Genomic DNA, 16,918 nt, shown 5'->3' on the forward strand with positions numbered 1-16,918 from the left:
GGGCTTGGACGCGCGCCAGGAGGAGCGAGTAGTTCGGGCCAACTGCCCGGGGAATACCCGGCGGCCAGGCAGCTCCTGCGGTCACCCGAGCTCGGAGCCTCCCCTGGGTAGCAGCCGGGCAGGGAGGCGGAGACCTCGTACCTTTCCCGGCGGGGGCCGTCCCCCGGGGTGGGCCGGGCTAGGAGCGCTCCGGGAGCGGGGGAGGGAGGCAGGGAGGGTGTAGCAGAGACTCCCCAGCAGTGCCTGGCTGTCCCTCCCGCCTTCCTTGCCTGGGGCAGCACCGGGGCTGCATACCTGCCTCCCGCCCCTGCGGTGGCTGCCCCTTTCCCTCCTTCAGCGCGCACACTCCTCCTCCTCCTTCTTCCCCCCACGCCCCTCCGGCCATGACCTCCTCCCCCAAGCCCGAGAAGCGACGCTGGAGCTTGGGACGGCTGCCTGGGTCCCGGAAAGGGAGCATGACTCCCAGCAAGAAGCCCTCCGCCCTGGAGCTGGCTGAAAACACCCCCAATGCCCACTACGCCCCTATGCCCCCCGCGCAGGAGCAGATGCAGCAGGACTCCAGCCAGCCGGCGGATCCGGATCGGGGCGAGCCACAGTACAAGAGAGAGATGGTGGTGGTGAATACGGACTGTCCCCGGCCGCACATCAACTTGGACCCTCGGGTCTCCATCTACAGCATCCGCAGACCGCTGCTGAGCAGGACCAACATCCAAGGCAGGGTCTATAACTTCCTAGAGAGACCCACCGGGTGGAAGTGCTTCGTGTATCACTTCACTGTGTGAGTAGTAAACTTCGCTTCCTCCTGGGGGCCGCTGGAGTCTCCGCTGCTGGCAGTGCCACTCGTGTAGCCCGCCCTCTGCCCTCCAATGTCCTTCTTCCCTGATGTCCTGACAGCTGCTTGGGGTCATATGCTGCTGCCGTAAGGCACTACTCTGGCAGGAGGGGGAGCAGGGGATTGCGTGCGTCCTAGGCTTTGACACTGCCATTGCAGTCAGTTGTTGAAGGATCTGACTTATTCTTGGAAAGGACAAACTGCACTGAGCTAAGGTGCCTTTCAGACTCCAGGCAGAGTGGCAGAGTGATTTACAAAGCAATCTGTCTTAAATGTCACATCCCTAGTTGTGGTGTTTGTTAATAGTGTGTTGTTGTTCTCCCTCTGTCGGACCAAAAATTCACTTTGCTGGGTCAGGTGTATATGCACCCATGTAAGTCTTTTGCAGATTCTAAACTGCTCTCATTTTAGGTTTCACAACCGAAGTCTACCTAGCCAAGTAAATGTAAATCTTCTTATCTAGTCTGGCATGTATCTATTTTTAATGAATGTGTTTGACCTATGTGTGTTCCATTCATTCATTACTGTTCTTGGTGAACAAGGCATGAAGTGTTGAGAACTCCTTATTCCAGCCCTGTTACCAGAACAAATAAATTTTGTGTTTCAGAGGGCAGTTTAATCTGTCTGTTAATGCTTGTTTGAACAATTATTCTGGGCCTGATTCTGTTACCCTTTCTTACACTGCATAGTGCCTCACTCTGCAAGTAGTCCCACTGAAATCAGTGGGACTGTTAATTAATTAATTGACTCATGGCCTGCAGGGGGAGGAGGAGGAAAATGTTGATGTAGGTAAGGGCATCAGAATCTGGTTCAAAGTGAGTAAGGGTAGTAGAATTAGGCCCTCAGTACCTTCTAAATATTGCATCAAACATTTTTTTAATGACTGAAATGAGAAGTAACGACACCTGTATTGTAAGTCTAGCTTATTAGCCCACCTCCTTGCTTTATCTGGCTTTTACCTCTTTCCCCAGAACCTACATATTGGCAGGAGGTTTACTGAATTTCTTTAATTATTAAGTATTGTAATACTTTGTCTACAGTTTTCTGGTAGGCATAATAAGCATTGAACATCAAACTTTTGACCATATGCATCGCATTCCAGATTGTGTATGAGGAAACCAAAACAGCCCTATAGATGTGTCAGAGCGGGTTTTTATTAAAAAAATAATAATCCAAGAACCTGAAGACATTTTACATATTTATTAGAATAAGAACATAGCATCAGGTGCCTTTCATAATAGGACATTCCCATACAGTTGACATAAAATATTTGTTTCTTCATGTTGGTATAGAAAGAGATAAAGTAGGTTACATCTTAAATGGTTTATTCTTTGATGCAAATAAAGATACAGTATATAATTTCTTTCACCATCCCCTTCACATTAGGCAACTCAATTATTCTGCTGCTGTAACTCCGCTGGAGGAAGATAGATGACGGTTACGTTGTAGTGGCAACTGTAGCTTTAGCAGGCCTGATTCTATTGTGAGACAGTCCTTCACTACATTCCTTCAAGCTTATAATGGTGCCAATGCTTCTGGTGATTGTAGTCAAGAGAGAAGATGAGTTCTGGAGTATGCTAGAGCTTCTGTGCTGTAGCTGTGTTTAGCTGCTGAATTATGTACAATGTCTATAGTCTCCTTTCACATGGAGCAACGTGCCAGTCCTGAATCAACACAGTGGCGGATCAGGGCTGTTGTTCATCAGCAGCTTACAAATACATGCATGAAAAATTAATGCTTTTTAATCTCGATGTTATAAAGAGTTTACGTAGCCTTTGAGCAATTTGCAATATTACTTCCAGGTAATAAAATCCAGGAGAAATGTTATGGATGTCTTGGATCAGTTTATTTAGGTAAAAAATGATCCAGTGGCTGAAGGCAAAGTTGATGTTAATGTGTCATAAAATCACTTTTGAAAGCTACATAATACAGAGGTTTCTCTGTCTGATCAGGCCGGTTCTATCTGAACTGGCATCTTTGGCGTTTTAAGGGGCCAGTCCTAGGAACAGGACCCAAGTCAGTTCTGGTGACTTTTTAAAAAAAAAATTCTGATGATCAAAGTCATTATTTGAAATAAAGAATAAGGTTATAAATACTATTATACAGTAAATACAGAATCTTTCATTTGTGGAAATAAGTGCTGTATGTGCCCCAAATTGAGGCACCCAAAATAACTTTTGAAAATCTTCACTAATATCTTCTAAAATTATTAGGAGTTTTAACCTTAATGCTGGGTGTAGGAAAGATACACGTGAAGAGCAGAAGTCATGGCCAAGTGTGTCCTCAATAGAAAACATGCCAGTGACATTCATGCTACTGTTTTATGGGCATGCCCATTTTCAGAGTGTAAACCTACATCCATGGGTTTAAATGGGGCAGTAGTTGGGCCATGTCAGTTCTCTCCTCAGTGAAAAATGGAACAATTCTGTTGCCTTTTTTTTTTTAAGTTGGGGAGAGAACAATTTGACACTTTTGGAGTTATACAACTGAAGAAAGAAATGAAGATCGTTTCTGAGCTTCCTTAATTTAAACCTTATGGCCAGATCCTCAGTAGGTATAGATTGGTATAACTCCATTGACTTTAATGGAGCTATGCTGATATATGCTAGCTGAGGATCTGGCCCTAATTTTTCAAATAATTTTTTCACGTTGCTCCATAGGTATGCTAGTAAATAGTATGGGCTGGTTTTGTTTGCTGGGTTATTTTTTGAGGGGTGGGACAGCTAAATTAAGATCCTGTAATTCTGTTTTAGGAATGGAATTACAGGGTGCACAGAAAACTTTTAATTTTTGTTGAAAGACTGTGAGTGCACAAATGCATGGTATTAGCATTGACCCCAGTGAGCATCTGCTGCTCCAAAAGAACTGTTCAGGTGAATTGATGAGTGACAGTGATACTAAATATTCTCAAACACCTCAATGTGCCTGGCTAAATGTCTGGTGCGTGGCTATAAGGAGACAACAGCAGGGTGCCACCTCCCCAGTGCACTCCCATTGCCTCCCAAGACTGGCATTCATAAGTAAAGATTTTATTTATTTATTTTATTGGAAACCTGACACTTGATGCCTTCTACCAGCAGGGGGAGCCAAACTTATCTTTTCTTCTGTATGCTGTGGGCAGCAGACTCTACTCTCTTTGAACCATCTCCAGCAATCCTGCTCCCATCCTGGGGTTCCTCCGGGATTTTTGGTCTGCAGTGTGTGCCCCCCCCGACCCCCTTATCTCTCTCCCTGTGATTCCTTGGACTCCTTGGGACTCTTATCCTTCCCAAACCAAAACCCTAATGTGCTTGTTCACCACTGAGCGGCTGGACCAAGAGGAGGGTTTTTCTAGATGACAACCTCCAGCAGCTGGAGGAGACAGCAGCTTTTATTGGTTGAGAGGAAAAAGTCTCTTATGACTCCACAGAGCAAAAAACCTGGCCAGGTGCTAGACTAGCTGGATGCAGCAGTGAGTTGCCATTGAGCTGGAGAAAAGAGCCCAAGGCCAGTATCTCTGACCAAAAGCCAGAGGTTAGGCAGTTCTGTTAGGGGTATTGGATAATGGACTAGGTGAACCTTTGGCCTGATCCACAATGGCCATTGCTCTGCTCCAGTTTCTAGCAACTAGGGCTGCCACCTTTCTAATTGCTGGTAACCAGATCCCAGAGGCCCCACCCCTGCCCCGCCTCTCCTCCTCAAAGTCCTGCCCCAGCTCCACTTCTTCCCTTGGGCCCTGTCCCTGTTCCATCTCTTCCCTACTAGGCCCAGGCCCCTTTGCTTGCTCCTCTCCCCTGCTCCCCCTGTCGCTCACTGGATCATCTCAAGGAGCCTGCCTGCAGGTAGGAGATGGTCCTGGCTGAGCAGGAGCTGGAGGATGTTAATGATCCCGTGCCTGTCCCCACCCCGCAGTAACCAGACTTTTGGTTTGGGTGCCATTTTGGTTTGGGTGCCCTGTCCACAAAAACCGGGCACCTGACAACCCTGAGTCACCCGGACACAGAAGCCAAAAACTGGACTGTCTGGGTAAAAACTGGATGAGTGGCAACCCTAGTTTCTACATCGGAGGAAGTGGGACACTGAACAGACAAGCTGAGATTCTTTGATAGAATTGGATGTACTATGGGTGAGCTGCAGATCTATTGTTGGTTAGGGACTTCAGTAGATTACGTGTGAGGTGTGCTGTCTTTTTATATGGCCTCCATCATCATCTGCATGTCCTTCAAATATTTAAAAATAGAAGTATCAATCTCTCTCTCTGCCTTCCCAGTTTGTAGGAGAAACAGCTTCATTAGTTTATTGTTTTTGTGTGTTGTGTACACAAAGAACTGACAGAGGGAAAGCAAAGTTGAAAAAAAGAGTACTGCATTTAGTTGTGCATGTGGTGAGTGCCTTAATTAGTTTGTCTTGTGGGTGTGATTTCCACAGCCAAGGCTCAGCTCCCGTTGAAGTTCTGTCTTCTCCACTTGTGAACCTTCCTTCACTGGACAACAGTTGCATTGTTGTGTTGGACTGTAGCTATCTGGGACATGGGAGGTCACTGTGATGTAGGGAGAGATGCCCTCTCACAGATCTAGGGCCAGTCCCATGGAGAGCTGTGAATATCAGGGCACAGAAGCCTTGAACAGGATTCCATATTCAGGGACACGTGCACCCAGGCTGTGTTTTCACAGTAACCTGTGTTATTAAGTAGGCAGGCTGCTGCATTTTGTACAAAATGGTGCATTTTCATAGAATCATAGAATATCAGGGTTGGAAGGGACCTCAGGAGGTCATCTAGTCCAACTCCTTGCTCAAAGTAGGACCAATTCCCAACTAAATTATCCCAGCCAGGGCTTTGTCAAGACTGGCCTTAAAAACCTCTAAGGAAGGAGATTCCACCACCTCCCTAGGTAACCCGTTACAGTGCCTCACCACCCTCCTAGTGAAAACATTTTTCCTAATATCCAACCTAAACCTTCTCCACTGCAACTTGACAGAACAAGGAGTAATAGTCTCATCTGGTACCACAGAGAACAGTCCAGATCCATCCTCTTTGGAACCTCCTTTCAGGTAGTTGAAAGCAACTATTAAATCCCCCTCATTCTTCTCTTCTGCAGACGAAACAATCCCAGTTCCTTCAGCCTCTCCTAATAAGTCAGTGCTCCAGCCACCTAGTCATTTTTGTTGCCCTCTGCTGGACTCTTTCCAATTTTTCCACATCCTTCTTATAGTGTGGGGCCCAAAACTGGACACAGTACTCCAGATGAGGCCTCAACAATGTCGAATAGAGGGAAATGATCATGTCCCTCGATCTGCTGGCAGTGCCCCTACTTATATAGCCCAAAATGCCGTTAGCCTTCTTGCCAATAAGGGCACACTGTCAACACATATCCAGCTTCTCGTCCACTGTAACCCCTAGGTCCTTTTCTGCAGAACTGCTGCCTAGCCATTCGGTCCCTATTCTGTAGCAGTGCATAGGATTCTTCCGTCCTAAGTGCAGGATTCTGCACTTGTTCTTGTTGAACCTCATCAGGTTTCTTTTGGCCCAATCTTCTAATTTTCAGAGTGTGTGCCTTTGTTTCAAGCCATAATTTGCAATAATCAAATCAAATGTGGAGATGATAAATGCATAGATCATTCTGGCCAGCCTGTGCCTCAGCAGATGGGATTGATGTTCGGGCCAATCACAGATAGAAAGAGGGTAGTTTTTGCTGTCATGGCTATTTGGGTATGCAATAGCACCGAGATGTTGGAAAGGACCCCATGGCTGAGGGCAGGTGAAGGATGTTACAGAAGGATGTCATGATGGAAGGGTTGTCGGGCCACATCTGTCACCATAGGCAGCTGCCTAGCTTGCCTCTAGCTAGAGTGGCCTCTTTATATAGTGCTATTTACATTTGACATAAAGGAAATGTAGAGCTGGATGTTGTCTGTGGACTGTTGGCACTTCAGCCTGTGTTGCTTCACCAGCTCCCAATGGCTTCTTAGAGATGTGGAATAACATCAGGAGAGGTTTGAGCCCTGTGGGACTGCACAGGTGAGGGCTGTGGAGGTGAAGAAACAGCTCCCATAATGACCCTCTGGGTTCAGTTTGAAAGGAAAAACCTGAGGCATTTCAGGGCATTTCTATTCATACCTGCAGCCTCTTGAAGGTAGGACAGGAGTGTTTGGTGCTCAGTGGTGTCAAGTGCTGCGAAGTGCTGACTGAAGCAGGATGACTGCAGATGTGTTTGGCTTGCCTGTGAACTGAAGGTCAGAGACAGCACCTGTTGCATTGATGGATTGGCCTGAAGCCTGACTGAGAGGGATCCAGGATGCTGGCAGCTGACAGTTGGCATTAGAGACTATTTGTCACTAACTTCTCAATTAGCTTGCTTAGAAAAGGCATGTTAGATACTAGATGGTAGTCTGCAAGGTCTCCAGCACTGAGTAATTTGTTTCTTTAGTAATGGTCAAACTACTGCATGTTCTATAGCGTGGCAGATTCCTCTCATCAAAAGAAGTGCTGACAGTTTCTGTTTTTAGACGTTCCAGGTGTTCTTTCTTTCTTTTTTTTGTCATCCAGGATAAGCAGAAGTGGCAGCTGCCGGTTAAGACAATTAGACACTGGCCAGGCCATTTGAAGGATTCATATCTTATTTCACCCAGGCCAAGCAAGGGAACCGCCTCAAAGGAGACAGAATGAGAAACAAGTCTTTGTGCTCAAGCAATATTGTATTTTGTATTCATTAGTCATAGGTGATGGGCACAGTTTGTCAGGAGAGTTGAACTGGGAATCATCTATTCATTTATCACTAAGTAAGCTGTACATCTACATAAAAAAGCTAAATCATGAGCCAGAAGTGGCAGAAAATGTTATTTCTGCTAGGTGAATTGTTCCGACATCCTTTTTCGTTTAATGGTTTTAATTTATCCCCTGTTCTTGGCTTGTCAGGTAAATTGGTTAGAGTGCACACACTAGGCACTACTAATGCAAATAAAACTTGGCTCACTAATTGAAGATTTAGATGTACGGCTTCTATGAATACAGGTGGAGATTACTTGGGGAATCAGTTCTCACGTATCCATGTGAGAACATACCCAGTAGCTCTGGTATATGTTAGAGAAGATCCTACCATTAGTACCAATTCCTGGCTGTAGCCGCTACTACAACTGAGAAAAGGAAGAGAGCTATAGAGAAACTTCCCAACGTTTTATAGAGTTGGTGTGGTCCCATGGGCCTCCCAGCATCTGCACCTCTTGTCAAAGACACTCACTTCCTAAACATCAGTTTCAAGAGGTAAGATGGATATGTGTGGCAGTAGTTGTTTGTGCTCCCTATGGGGAAAAGGAACTGGAAGGGCTTAAATTCATTTATTTGCAGAGGGTCTCTGAAGTCCTATGACTATAATTGTCCCTTTGTTGGAACTGACTTTTCATAACCAACAAAAGTTGCAGAACTATGTGAGACAAAGATTGAATGAATGAAATAAATCTATTGAAAATACATGAAGAAAGAACCCTTTTTACTTTAGAAGTTTAAAATCAGGTAACCCCCTGGAATTAAGAAACTTTTTGTGGATAATTTCAGTTGCTTTTAGAATTATAGTATATGTTATAAGTACTCTTTAGTGGCTAGGTGCATTGTATTTTTAGTTTGCATTTTTCTCTGAGGAACAATGTATTGGCCATAACCAGAGACAACAATCTAGACTAGAATGGCAACTCTTATGTTCCTGTGTATGATAACCAGTTTCTATCTTATCTTTATTCTGTTGCATGTACCTGGCTCAATTTACTTTGCCTTTGTATACTTCAGGTTTAATCAGTTATGATTATGATTTAGTTTATTTGAAATCTAAGATGTTTACACAGACTCGGATTGGCCGGCAGATATGAACCAAGAGACTATCTTTAAAACTCTGCAATGCAGATTCACAGTTTGCTAATTTTTCATAGCAGTGTGTTTTCGTGTGTGTGTGTGTGTATGCATAAAAGATAAGAAACAATGGCAGATAGAGTATTCTTATTACATTGTGGGTCAAACTTTTTAATAATGAATTATTAAAGATGTTGTGTTTTCACACAGTACTATGAAGAAAGACATGTAACCGCAAACCAACCCAATACTGAAATTCCTGCTTCCAAGTGTATTTCTGGAATGCTGGCCTGTGTACCCAGCACGGATGGTGAAAACACATTTTCAAAGAAAGAACCCATCCATTTGTTTACTTCCACTCATGCATATGTAGCGCATATACTCCCCCTATATTCTTGACAAATATGTTTGTTTCCCAGAAGTGTGAATCTTGGTTTGTAAATCAAAGGAGGTGAGAGATAGATAGCATTCTGGACTTCACTAATAGTGTCTTTGGATTTTGTGGTTTGAAGTCTGTTCCTTAACATTTTAATACTTTTATATTAAAAAGGAAAGCCATATAATAAAAAGTGATATTCAAAATTTTTAAGTTCAAGAAATTGTAAAAACAAACAAACAAAAAAAAACCGACCTCCCCACAAAAACAAATAAACCAAGAAACAGAAACAAGCAAACATATCAATATATGGTTTTTTATCTAGGCCATAGTAGAGCTGTGTGAAAGAACTCGGTTTTGCTTCAAGAGTATTTGTAAAGAGGCAATTTTATTTTCATTTTTGCCAGCAATGTAGATTTTCTCTGGAGACATGCTGATGGGAGGCAAAAGGTGTTCAGGAATGAAGGTTTTTTTCTTTGTCTGACAAAAATTTCTGCTATTTGCCATGTTATTGTATCCATGTTGGTCCCAGGATATGAGAAAGATGGGTGGGTGAGGTAATATCTTTTATTGGCCTAACTTCTGATAGTGAAAGAGAGAATCTTTTGAGCTCCACAGACCTGAAGAAGAGCTCTGTGGAGCTTGAAAGCTTGTCTCTTTCACCAGCAGAAGTTGGTCCAATAAAAGATACTACCTCACCCACCTTGTTGCTCTAAATTATCATTGTCAGTTAGCTGGGACATAGTCATAATTCCTCTCTCCATCCAGTCTCTCCACCTCAAGGTTTTGTCACCAATTTTAAGACAAGGCTTGCTCCATACCAGTGGCAACACCTAATATTTAAAGCTGAAACTTATTTTTATTTTCTGTTCCATTCATGATCCTGAGTCCCAGTTCTAATGTTTGATATTCATAATATATTTTAAATGCTAAATTGTCTTGTTCTTAAAGATGAATTGTGTCTCTCCTATTTATTTATAGTGTGCACCTGTTGCATTATGCTGCCTGTAGTTTGAAAGAAATACTATTAGTTTCTTTGCTTAGGTCAATTATGTAGAATTGAAAACAGAGTTCTGTGTACAAACCCCTGTGGGAAACCATTGTTTCTTTAGTTAATTGTTTTTTAAAACTCCTTTGCAATAGAGCTTTTTTTCCTTCAGTTTCAACCAGCACTTAGCACAGGTTGTATTTTAAAAAGGAGCTTATCAAGTGAGACATTATCCAACGCTTTTGCAATTGCCAAATGAAATGAATTACTCTTGTGAACTTTTTCTGTACCTATGGATGAAGTCAAGGAGATTAACAAAACAGGACCTTTTGCTTTGTAATATAAAATAAATGCACAGTGAAGCCTTCTGTTAATTATAATATTTTTTGTAAGTGCACTTATCTTGGAGTTGAGTAGTATTTTTACATACTTATAGTCTTGTAAGTCACCATGTCATTTTAAAAAATGTTGCCAATAGGTGTGACTAGCACCACATTCAAATTTTGTGTTTGCTTGAAGTATACGTAAGGTTGTTTATTCTTTTGGAGAATACCCAGTGTATCTGCACGTATCTACTGAGAGGCAAGTTATTCTTGCAGTCAAGCTGGGGATGGAGTGGATAGGTCTGTTTCTTTCCTCCTTATGTGTCTGAGTGGGTAGGTGCTGGTTTTAAGCACTAGTTGTAATTGGTATGTAATTGTGTTACTGTTGTGCCTGAGAACCCTGGTCATGGATCAGGACCCTATTGTGCTACATGCTGTTGTAATACCCTCTAGTACAGTGGTTCTCAAACTATTGTACTGGTGACCCCTTTCACATAGCAAGCCTCTGAGTGAGACCCTCCTTATAAATTAAAAACACTTGTTTATGTATTTAACACCATTATAAATGCTGGAGGCAAAGCGGGGTTTGGGGTGAAGGCTGACAGCTCACGACCCTCCATGTAATAACCCGGCAACCCCCTGAGGGGTCCTGACCCCCAGTTTGAGAACCCTTGCTCTAGTAGCACACTGATACTTGTTATTCCTACCAGAAAGAGAATTTGTTTTTCACTTTATATCTTTCTCATCAGGGGGTTATTCTTGTGCAGTGGCCACACATTTATATTTTGGATAGCACAGGTGAGAAGGAGTACGTGTGTGGGAGGATGAGGATGAAGGGGAGACAAAGTGGTATTGTCTCTTGGTTCCATGTTGGCTCATACTCTCCCTCCGCTTTTTGCTCTCTCCCTAGTCTACAGTCTTAATTTGTCGGCTGTGTGGTGAAGATGGCTCAGCAGAGGGTGCCTGTCTAATGTACAGGAGCACCTTAACCTGACTGTATTGTCTGGAATAGAGGGCATTAAAAGCAAACCTTACCCACTGCTCCCAAATAAGTCGTCCCTGCTTGTCCCAATGCCCTAGTCAATTAGGTTTGAATGCAGCTCAGTCTCTCATTGTTTACATAGTGACAAGAATATCTCAATACCAAGTTAATGGGCCCTAGCCACTGCTGTTTGGTTTGCAGTCTGCAATACTGTAACATCGTCCAGACTGCTGTTACAGCCGTGTGAAGTTGCTGCTACGCCCTCTTCTTCTGTATCCAGCATTGTGGATGAGATAGAGGAGAAACAATCCAGCAAAAGAAACACCACTTGCAGACAGAGTGCTATTGGGTCAGGGCTATTTGCTATGCTAAAACAACCAGTTATACGTCTTGCAGTGGTAGTGTCTGAGCACGGGACTTATGTGGTCACAACTAACATGATTTTAAAATTTGTTGGATACCTGTTTTCTCACTAGTTCTTATTAGTGCTGTAGACTCAAACCCAGTCTGAGCAGGAACCAATCCAAAAAGGCCTTAGACATGTTTACTAGAAGGTGTGAAACTGAACAAAAGGCTATAATGATTATCTGCACTAAGGAAGTATGCACTTATGCTACTTAGATGTATGCTTAGGAGAAGGAAAATGCATTGTTTATCCTAAACTGATATCCCAAACCTAAACTGTTTCGTTTTCTTAATGAGAGCAGATTTCCTGTGACAGACATGGCCACTGTGTGGGGAAGCAGAAAGAAACAAGAAGCATCCAAACAAGATTCAAACAGCTTTTAATCCTTCTGATCAGGTATTAGGAAATGAATAATGTTATATGTTAACACTTGGCAAACAAGATGGGGGCTATAAAACAAACACAAATTGGAGACATTTTGAGGGAACATCTAATCTATTAAGCTCTGACAGAGAGAGGGTTTTGTTGTTCCTGTGTTAGATAGACTAAAAACTTTTCTCTCAACTACAATATGGTGTAATTCAAGTTTAGATCGTCCCTCACAAAATTTTCCATTGGATTTGACAAGGCATGTGGCTGTTTTTTCATCTATCCCCTTGTTCGTTCTTTCTTTCTTTCTTTCTTTCTTTCTTTCTTTCTTTCTGTAATTTTTAACAACATCTGTTTTAATTTAAGATAATCAGACTCTTAATTCAGCATAAACGGATGATTTTCAGTGATTAAGAGAGAAACTGAACTCTGGCCTCCTGGAAGTACAGAAATAACAAATAACAAATAAGAAAGGACAAGGGTGTTCCAATTCTTCTTTCCAAATGGTACTGAATAAGACACTGGCAGGAACTAGGATGGGGAATGGGAGACACTACTAAGCCATGTAAATAGGCTTGATTTTACTACTACCTTCTCCTTTGTTAGCAAATTACTAAAAGAATGCTATCAGGGAGAACAACAAACCATTAGACATTGTACAGTGAGGCATTGAGATCGCTCCATGCGGCAGCAAAACTTGCTTTAGTTCTGCTTAGCATTGACTGGTGCCACTGTGCCAATGGCAGTTATACTACCAGTTTCTATTGTATTAATGAGGAAACAGTGGAAATGGCTTTTGCACAAATGTCAGTCCAGGGAAGGAAGGTGGAAGCCTGGAGGTTTTATAATTAAAATGCTTTTTGAGAGGAAGCTCCAGCTTTAGTAGTAGTTGTGAAGATTAAAGGAGCAATGTCAGAACTGATTGAACTCATGCTTTAAAACATCTGCCTGAAGCAGTCACATGGAAAAGCCTACACCCAGCCTGCTTGGCTCTGACGAGCTAAGCAGGGTTCATACTGTATCAGAAATGGGGTGTATGTGGTGGTGGTGGGGAATCTGTGGAAAAATAATAGTCTAATTAAAGACTGTGTCATAAGGCATATGCACAAGCAGGTCAAATTCATTCTGGCATTTCCTAATTGTTAAATACCGGACTTTGCAACCTTAATAATGCTCTTTTAACAAGACTGTTTTGTGAGTAATTGGTAGCAGTAGTACTTGTCATCTTCTGTGTAGACCAGCATGGGAGGTGGATGGGACACTTTTTTGATGGGTTTCACAGATGTTTGCCGACAGTAGAGGAATAGTGAGACTCAGGAATCTTGGGTTCCATTTCAGGCTCAGGAGGACTGTGTGCTCTAGTGGGCAAAAGCTCTTCTGTCCATTCTCTCCCAAGTTTGACCCTTCTGCCTCATTTGCTCCATCTTGTCTCTTCCACACACCTGACTCCTCATCCTATTTTCCTCATCTAGCCAGTCCTAGTTTCCACTCCTCAAGCTCCCAGCCTCCTTGCTCAGCAAGTCCGAGTCTCAGCCCTAGACGTGCCATTCCCAGTCTCACCCCCACCCCCGGGCTCAGTCTCCATGCCAAGCCATTCCCAGTCTCCCCACCCCACTTCCTTTCCAAGCCTCTGCACCCTTGCCTCACGGTCTCATTCTCCATCCCAATGCTATTTGTTCATTGTTTCCCCCTCCCCCACATCTTGTCCCAGTTTCTTTGCCCAGCCAATCCCAGGTCTACCCCTGCAGCCTTGCTCCATGTCAGACCTACCCTTCTCCCCGACTTGTTCACAGTTATAGAATCATAGAATGATGGGACTAGAAGGGACCTCAAGGGGTCATCTAGTCCAGTCCCCTGAACTCATGGCAGGACTAAGTATTGTCCAACCTGCTCTTAAAAATCTCCAGTGATGGAGATTCCACAATGTCTCTAGGCAATTTATTCCAGTGCTTAACCACCGTGACAGTTAGGAAGTTTTTCCTAATGTCCAACCTAAACTTCCCTTGCTGCAATTTAAGCCCATTGCTTCTTGTCCTATCCTCCGAGGTTAAGAAGAACAATTCTTCTTCCTCCTCCTTGTACCAACCTTTTACGTACCTGAAAACTGTTATCACGTCCCCTCTCTGTCTTCTCTTTTCCAGACTAAACAAACCTAGTTTTTTCAATCTTCCCTCGTAGGTCATGTTTTCTAGACCTTTAATAATTTTTGTTGCTCTTCTCTGGACTCTCTCCAATTTGTCCACATCTTTCCTGAAATGTGGTGCTCAGAACTGGACACAATACTTCAGTTGAGGCCTATTCAGCGTGGAGTAGAGCAGAAGAATTACTTCTCATATCTTGTTTACAACATTCCTGCTAATACACAGCAGAATGATGTTTGCTTTTTTGGCAACAGTGTTATGCTGTTGACTCATATTTAGCTTGTGCTCCACCATGACACCAGATCCCTTTCCGCAGCACTCCTTCCTAGTCAGTCATTTCCCATTTTGCTTGTGTGCAACTGATTGTTCCTTCCTAAGTGGAGTATTTTGCATTTGTCCTTATTGAATCTTATCCTATTTACTTCAGACCATTTCTCCAGTTTGTCAGATCATTTTGATTTTTAATCCTATCCTCCAAAGCACTTGCAACCCCTCCCAGCTTGGTATCATCCACAAACTTGAAGATATTGAACAGAACCAGACCCAGAATGGATCCCCGCAGGACCCCACAGTCCTAATCTTCTTGTTCATTCTGCCCCCAGCAACTAATCCTGGCTTCCTCTCCATACATGCTGGCTCCCCCAGTCGCACCACTGTTTCCCTCCCTGACTGAGAGCCCCAGTCATCTTGTCCATCCAATTCCAGGTTCCCTCTTACCCCAACTCCCAGTCCAGCTCTCCCTCTGTTCCTGCTCTCTCTGAGTCTGCAGTCCCAGTCTCCTCCCACCAGCCTTCCTCCCCTGATCCAGTTCTTGTTCCCTCTGCATTAAAATCAGGCAGATTTCTCCTCCGTGGCACCTGGGCCCAGCAGTGCAGTCACTGAGAGCAGAAGAGGGGCAGGCTTCTGATTTTCATTGCAGTGCCTGGAACTGAGCAATCACAAGGAAAGTCTTGCTTGGCCCCAGGCTGGAGCATGCTCAGTGCCAACAAATTCTGTCTGCAACTTAACTGCAAAGCTCTAGCAAGTCTCTAATGACCATGTGTAAAGAGAAATTTTTCAAAGGTATCTAACAAGCAAATTAGAGCAGATTTTCACAGGGATAGGCCCATACCTCACACATAGGCTACTCCCGCCAAATTTCAAGTCCCCACTAGAATTTCTCAAAGAAAAAGTCTCTTGAATTTTTAAAAATGAGCAAAACGATATATTTTCCACTAACCTCATTCCTGGAAATGGCTGCACTGTTTGGCTGAAATTTTCCAAAAATAAACCTAGCCTGAGACAGACACCCAGCATGGACAATTTCAGCCCAAACCATTCAAGTTTGGTGTACTTTTATGCAATGGAAAACCAGGTCTTATGATGGGAAGCATTGGGCAACTTTATTAATAGATGGCTCGACCAATCCCACCTGTAACAAGGTCCTTCAAACTGAAAGTGGCTGGAAAAGTGTAGGATGATTATAGTGTCTCAAAGTCTGTCTATTATCACAATCCATATATCAGTTTTCTGGGCTTGGCATAAGAGCTTGAAGAAATAGTCTCCACTTGTCTGGTTTCTTGTGTGTGAGAGTTGTTTTTGGAATACCTGTCCTCTAATTCCTGGGAGCAGCTGATGAACATTATCATCCATACAAAGCGTGCACTTAGTGGTGTTATATTTGTTAGGCATTCTGCTCTAGAAAAACAATTCTGCCAGCCTTCTGACGTGTCAACGTGCATGATCTTAAGAAAACCAATGGGCATCATGTTGACATTGCCCCAGATATGTCAAATGGTTGCTTGGGCAAGTCTGGCAGCTTTACTCTATGCAGCTCCACAAGTACTAGGAAAATTTGGGAATGCTCTATAGATAGGCCTCTTTGAAAACCTTCATTGCAACCTAAGCACAGCAAAAATTGTGATTCAGTTGTAATGAAACAATTTGACTTAGTTCCAGGTATCTGAGCCCTGGATTTATTGCAGCAAACAGTGCCAACGTATGCAATAGAAGACACATGCAGTGTGCTTTGCAGACAATTTAAACTGTGTAGTAACTGACTTTTGTGATTAATGGACAATTGAAAGTACATTAGTGGCTTGATATAAAGCCTGTGGATGCTTGGCTATTCAGTTCCAGCTAGAAAAACACTGTCTCAGATGCAGGAAGAAAACATCTTGCCCCTATCAAGAGGTTAAATGGGAGATTCAGATACATTGGAACGCTGACAGTTGCAGTTTAGGCTCGTGGGGCTTGTTTAACTGCAGAAAAATGAATAGGTCTCTTGATTAGACAAAACTCTTCATACAGAGAAACAGGATCTTCCTATATGTTTGTGCAGTGCCTCGCACAATGTGCCTTCACTGTAATACAAATAATTATGATAATTGGAAAGACAAATGTATTCACAAGCCTTCACTCACTGTCATCTTACTGGTAATGTGGTATGTTCTCCTCTGGTGGTTTGACATGGCTCCTTGAAAAGTTATTAGGGATGATGTGGGTTTCTTGTTAGTCTCTCTTTCGCTTGCTTAAAAAATGCAGGTAGGAACCAAGGATGTTGTTTAATAACCAAGGTAAAGAAGTCACATTCTCTGCTTTGCTCATGTTATAATAATCCTTCTCCAGCTCTTTTCATCCAACGATCTGAATGCATTTTAGCCCTGAGGTTTCTTTAAGTTAAATTGGGAGCTGTTACAGCCC

General features: G+C 43.2%; 1 protein-coding gene across 1 annotated transcript in view; it reads left to right on the top strand.

The window, feature by feature from the left end:
• Window positions 1-222: 222 nt before the first annotated feature.
• The window catches only part of KCNQ1 (potassium voltage-gated channel subfamily Q member 1), a 557,035-nt gene continuing 540,339 nt past the window's right edge, over window positions 223-16,918 (top strand). The window contains exon 1 of the mRNA XM_032770377.2: window positions 223-778. Within this exon, the coding sequence (XP_032626268.1) occupies window positions 384-778 (395 nt within the window). The 5' untranslated portion in view covers window positions 223-383. The remainder of the gene's footprint in view (window positions 779-16,918) is intronic.

The sequence above is a fragment of the Chelonoidis abingdonii genome, chromosome 4, assembly GCF_003597395.2.
Source record: "Chelonoidis abingdonii isolate Lonesome George chromosome 4, CheloAbing_2.0, whole genome shotgun sequence".
Lineage (NCBI taxonomy): Eukaryota > Metazoa > Chordata > Testudines > Testudinidae > Chelonoidis > Chelonoidis abingdonii.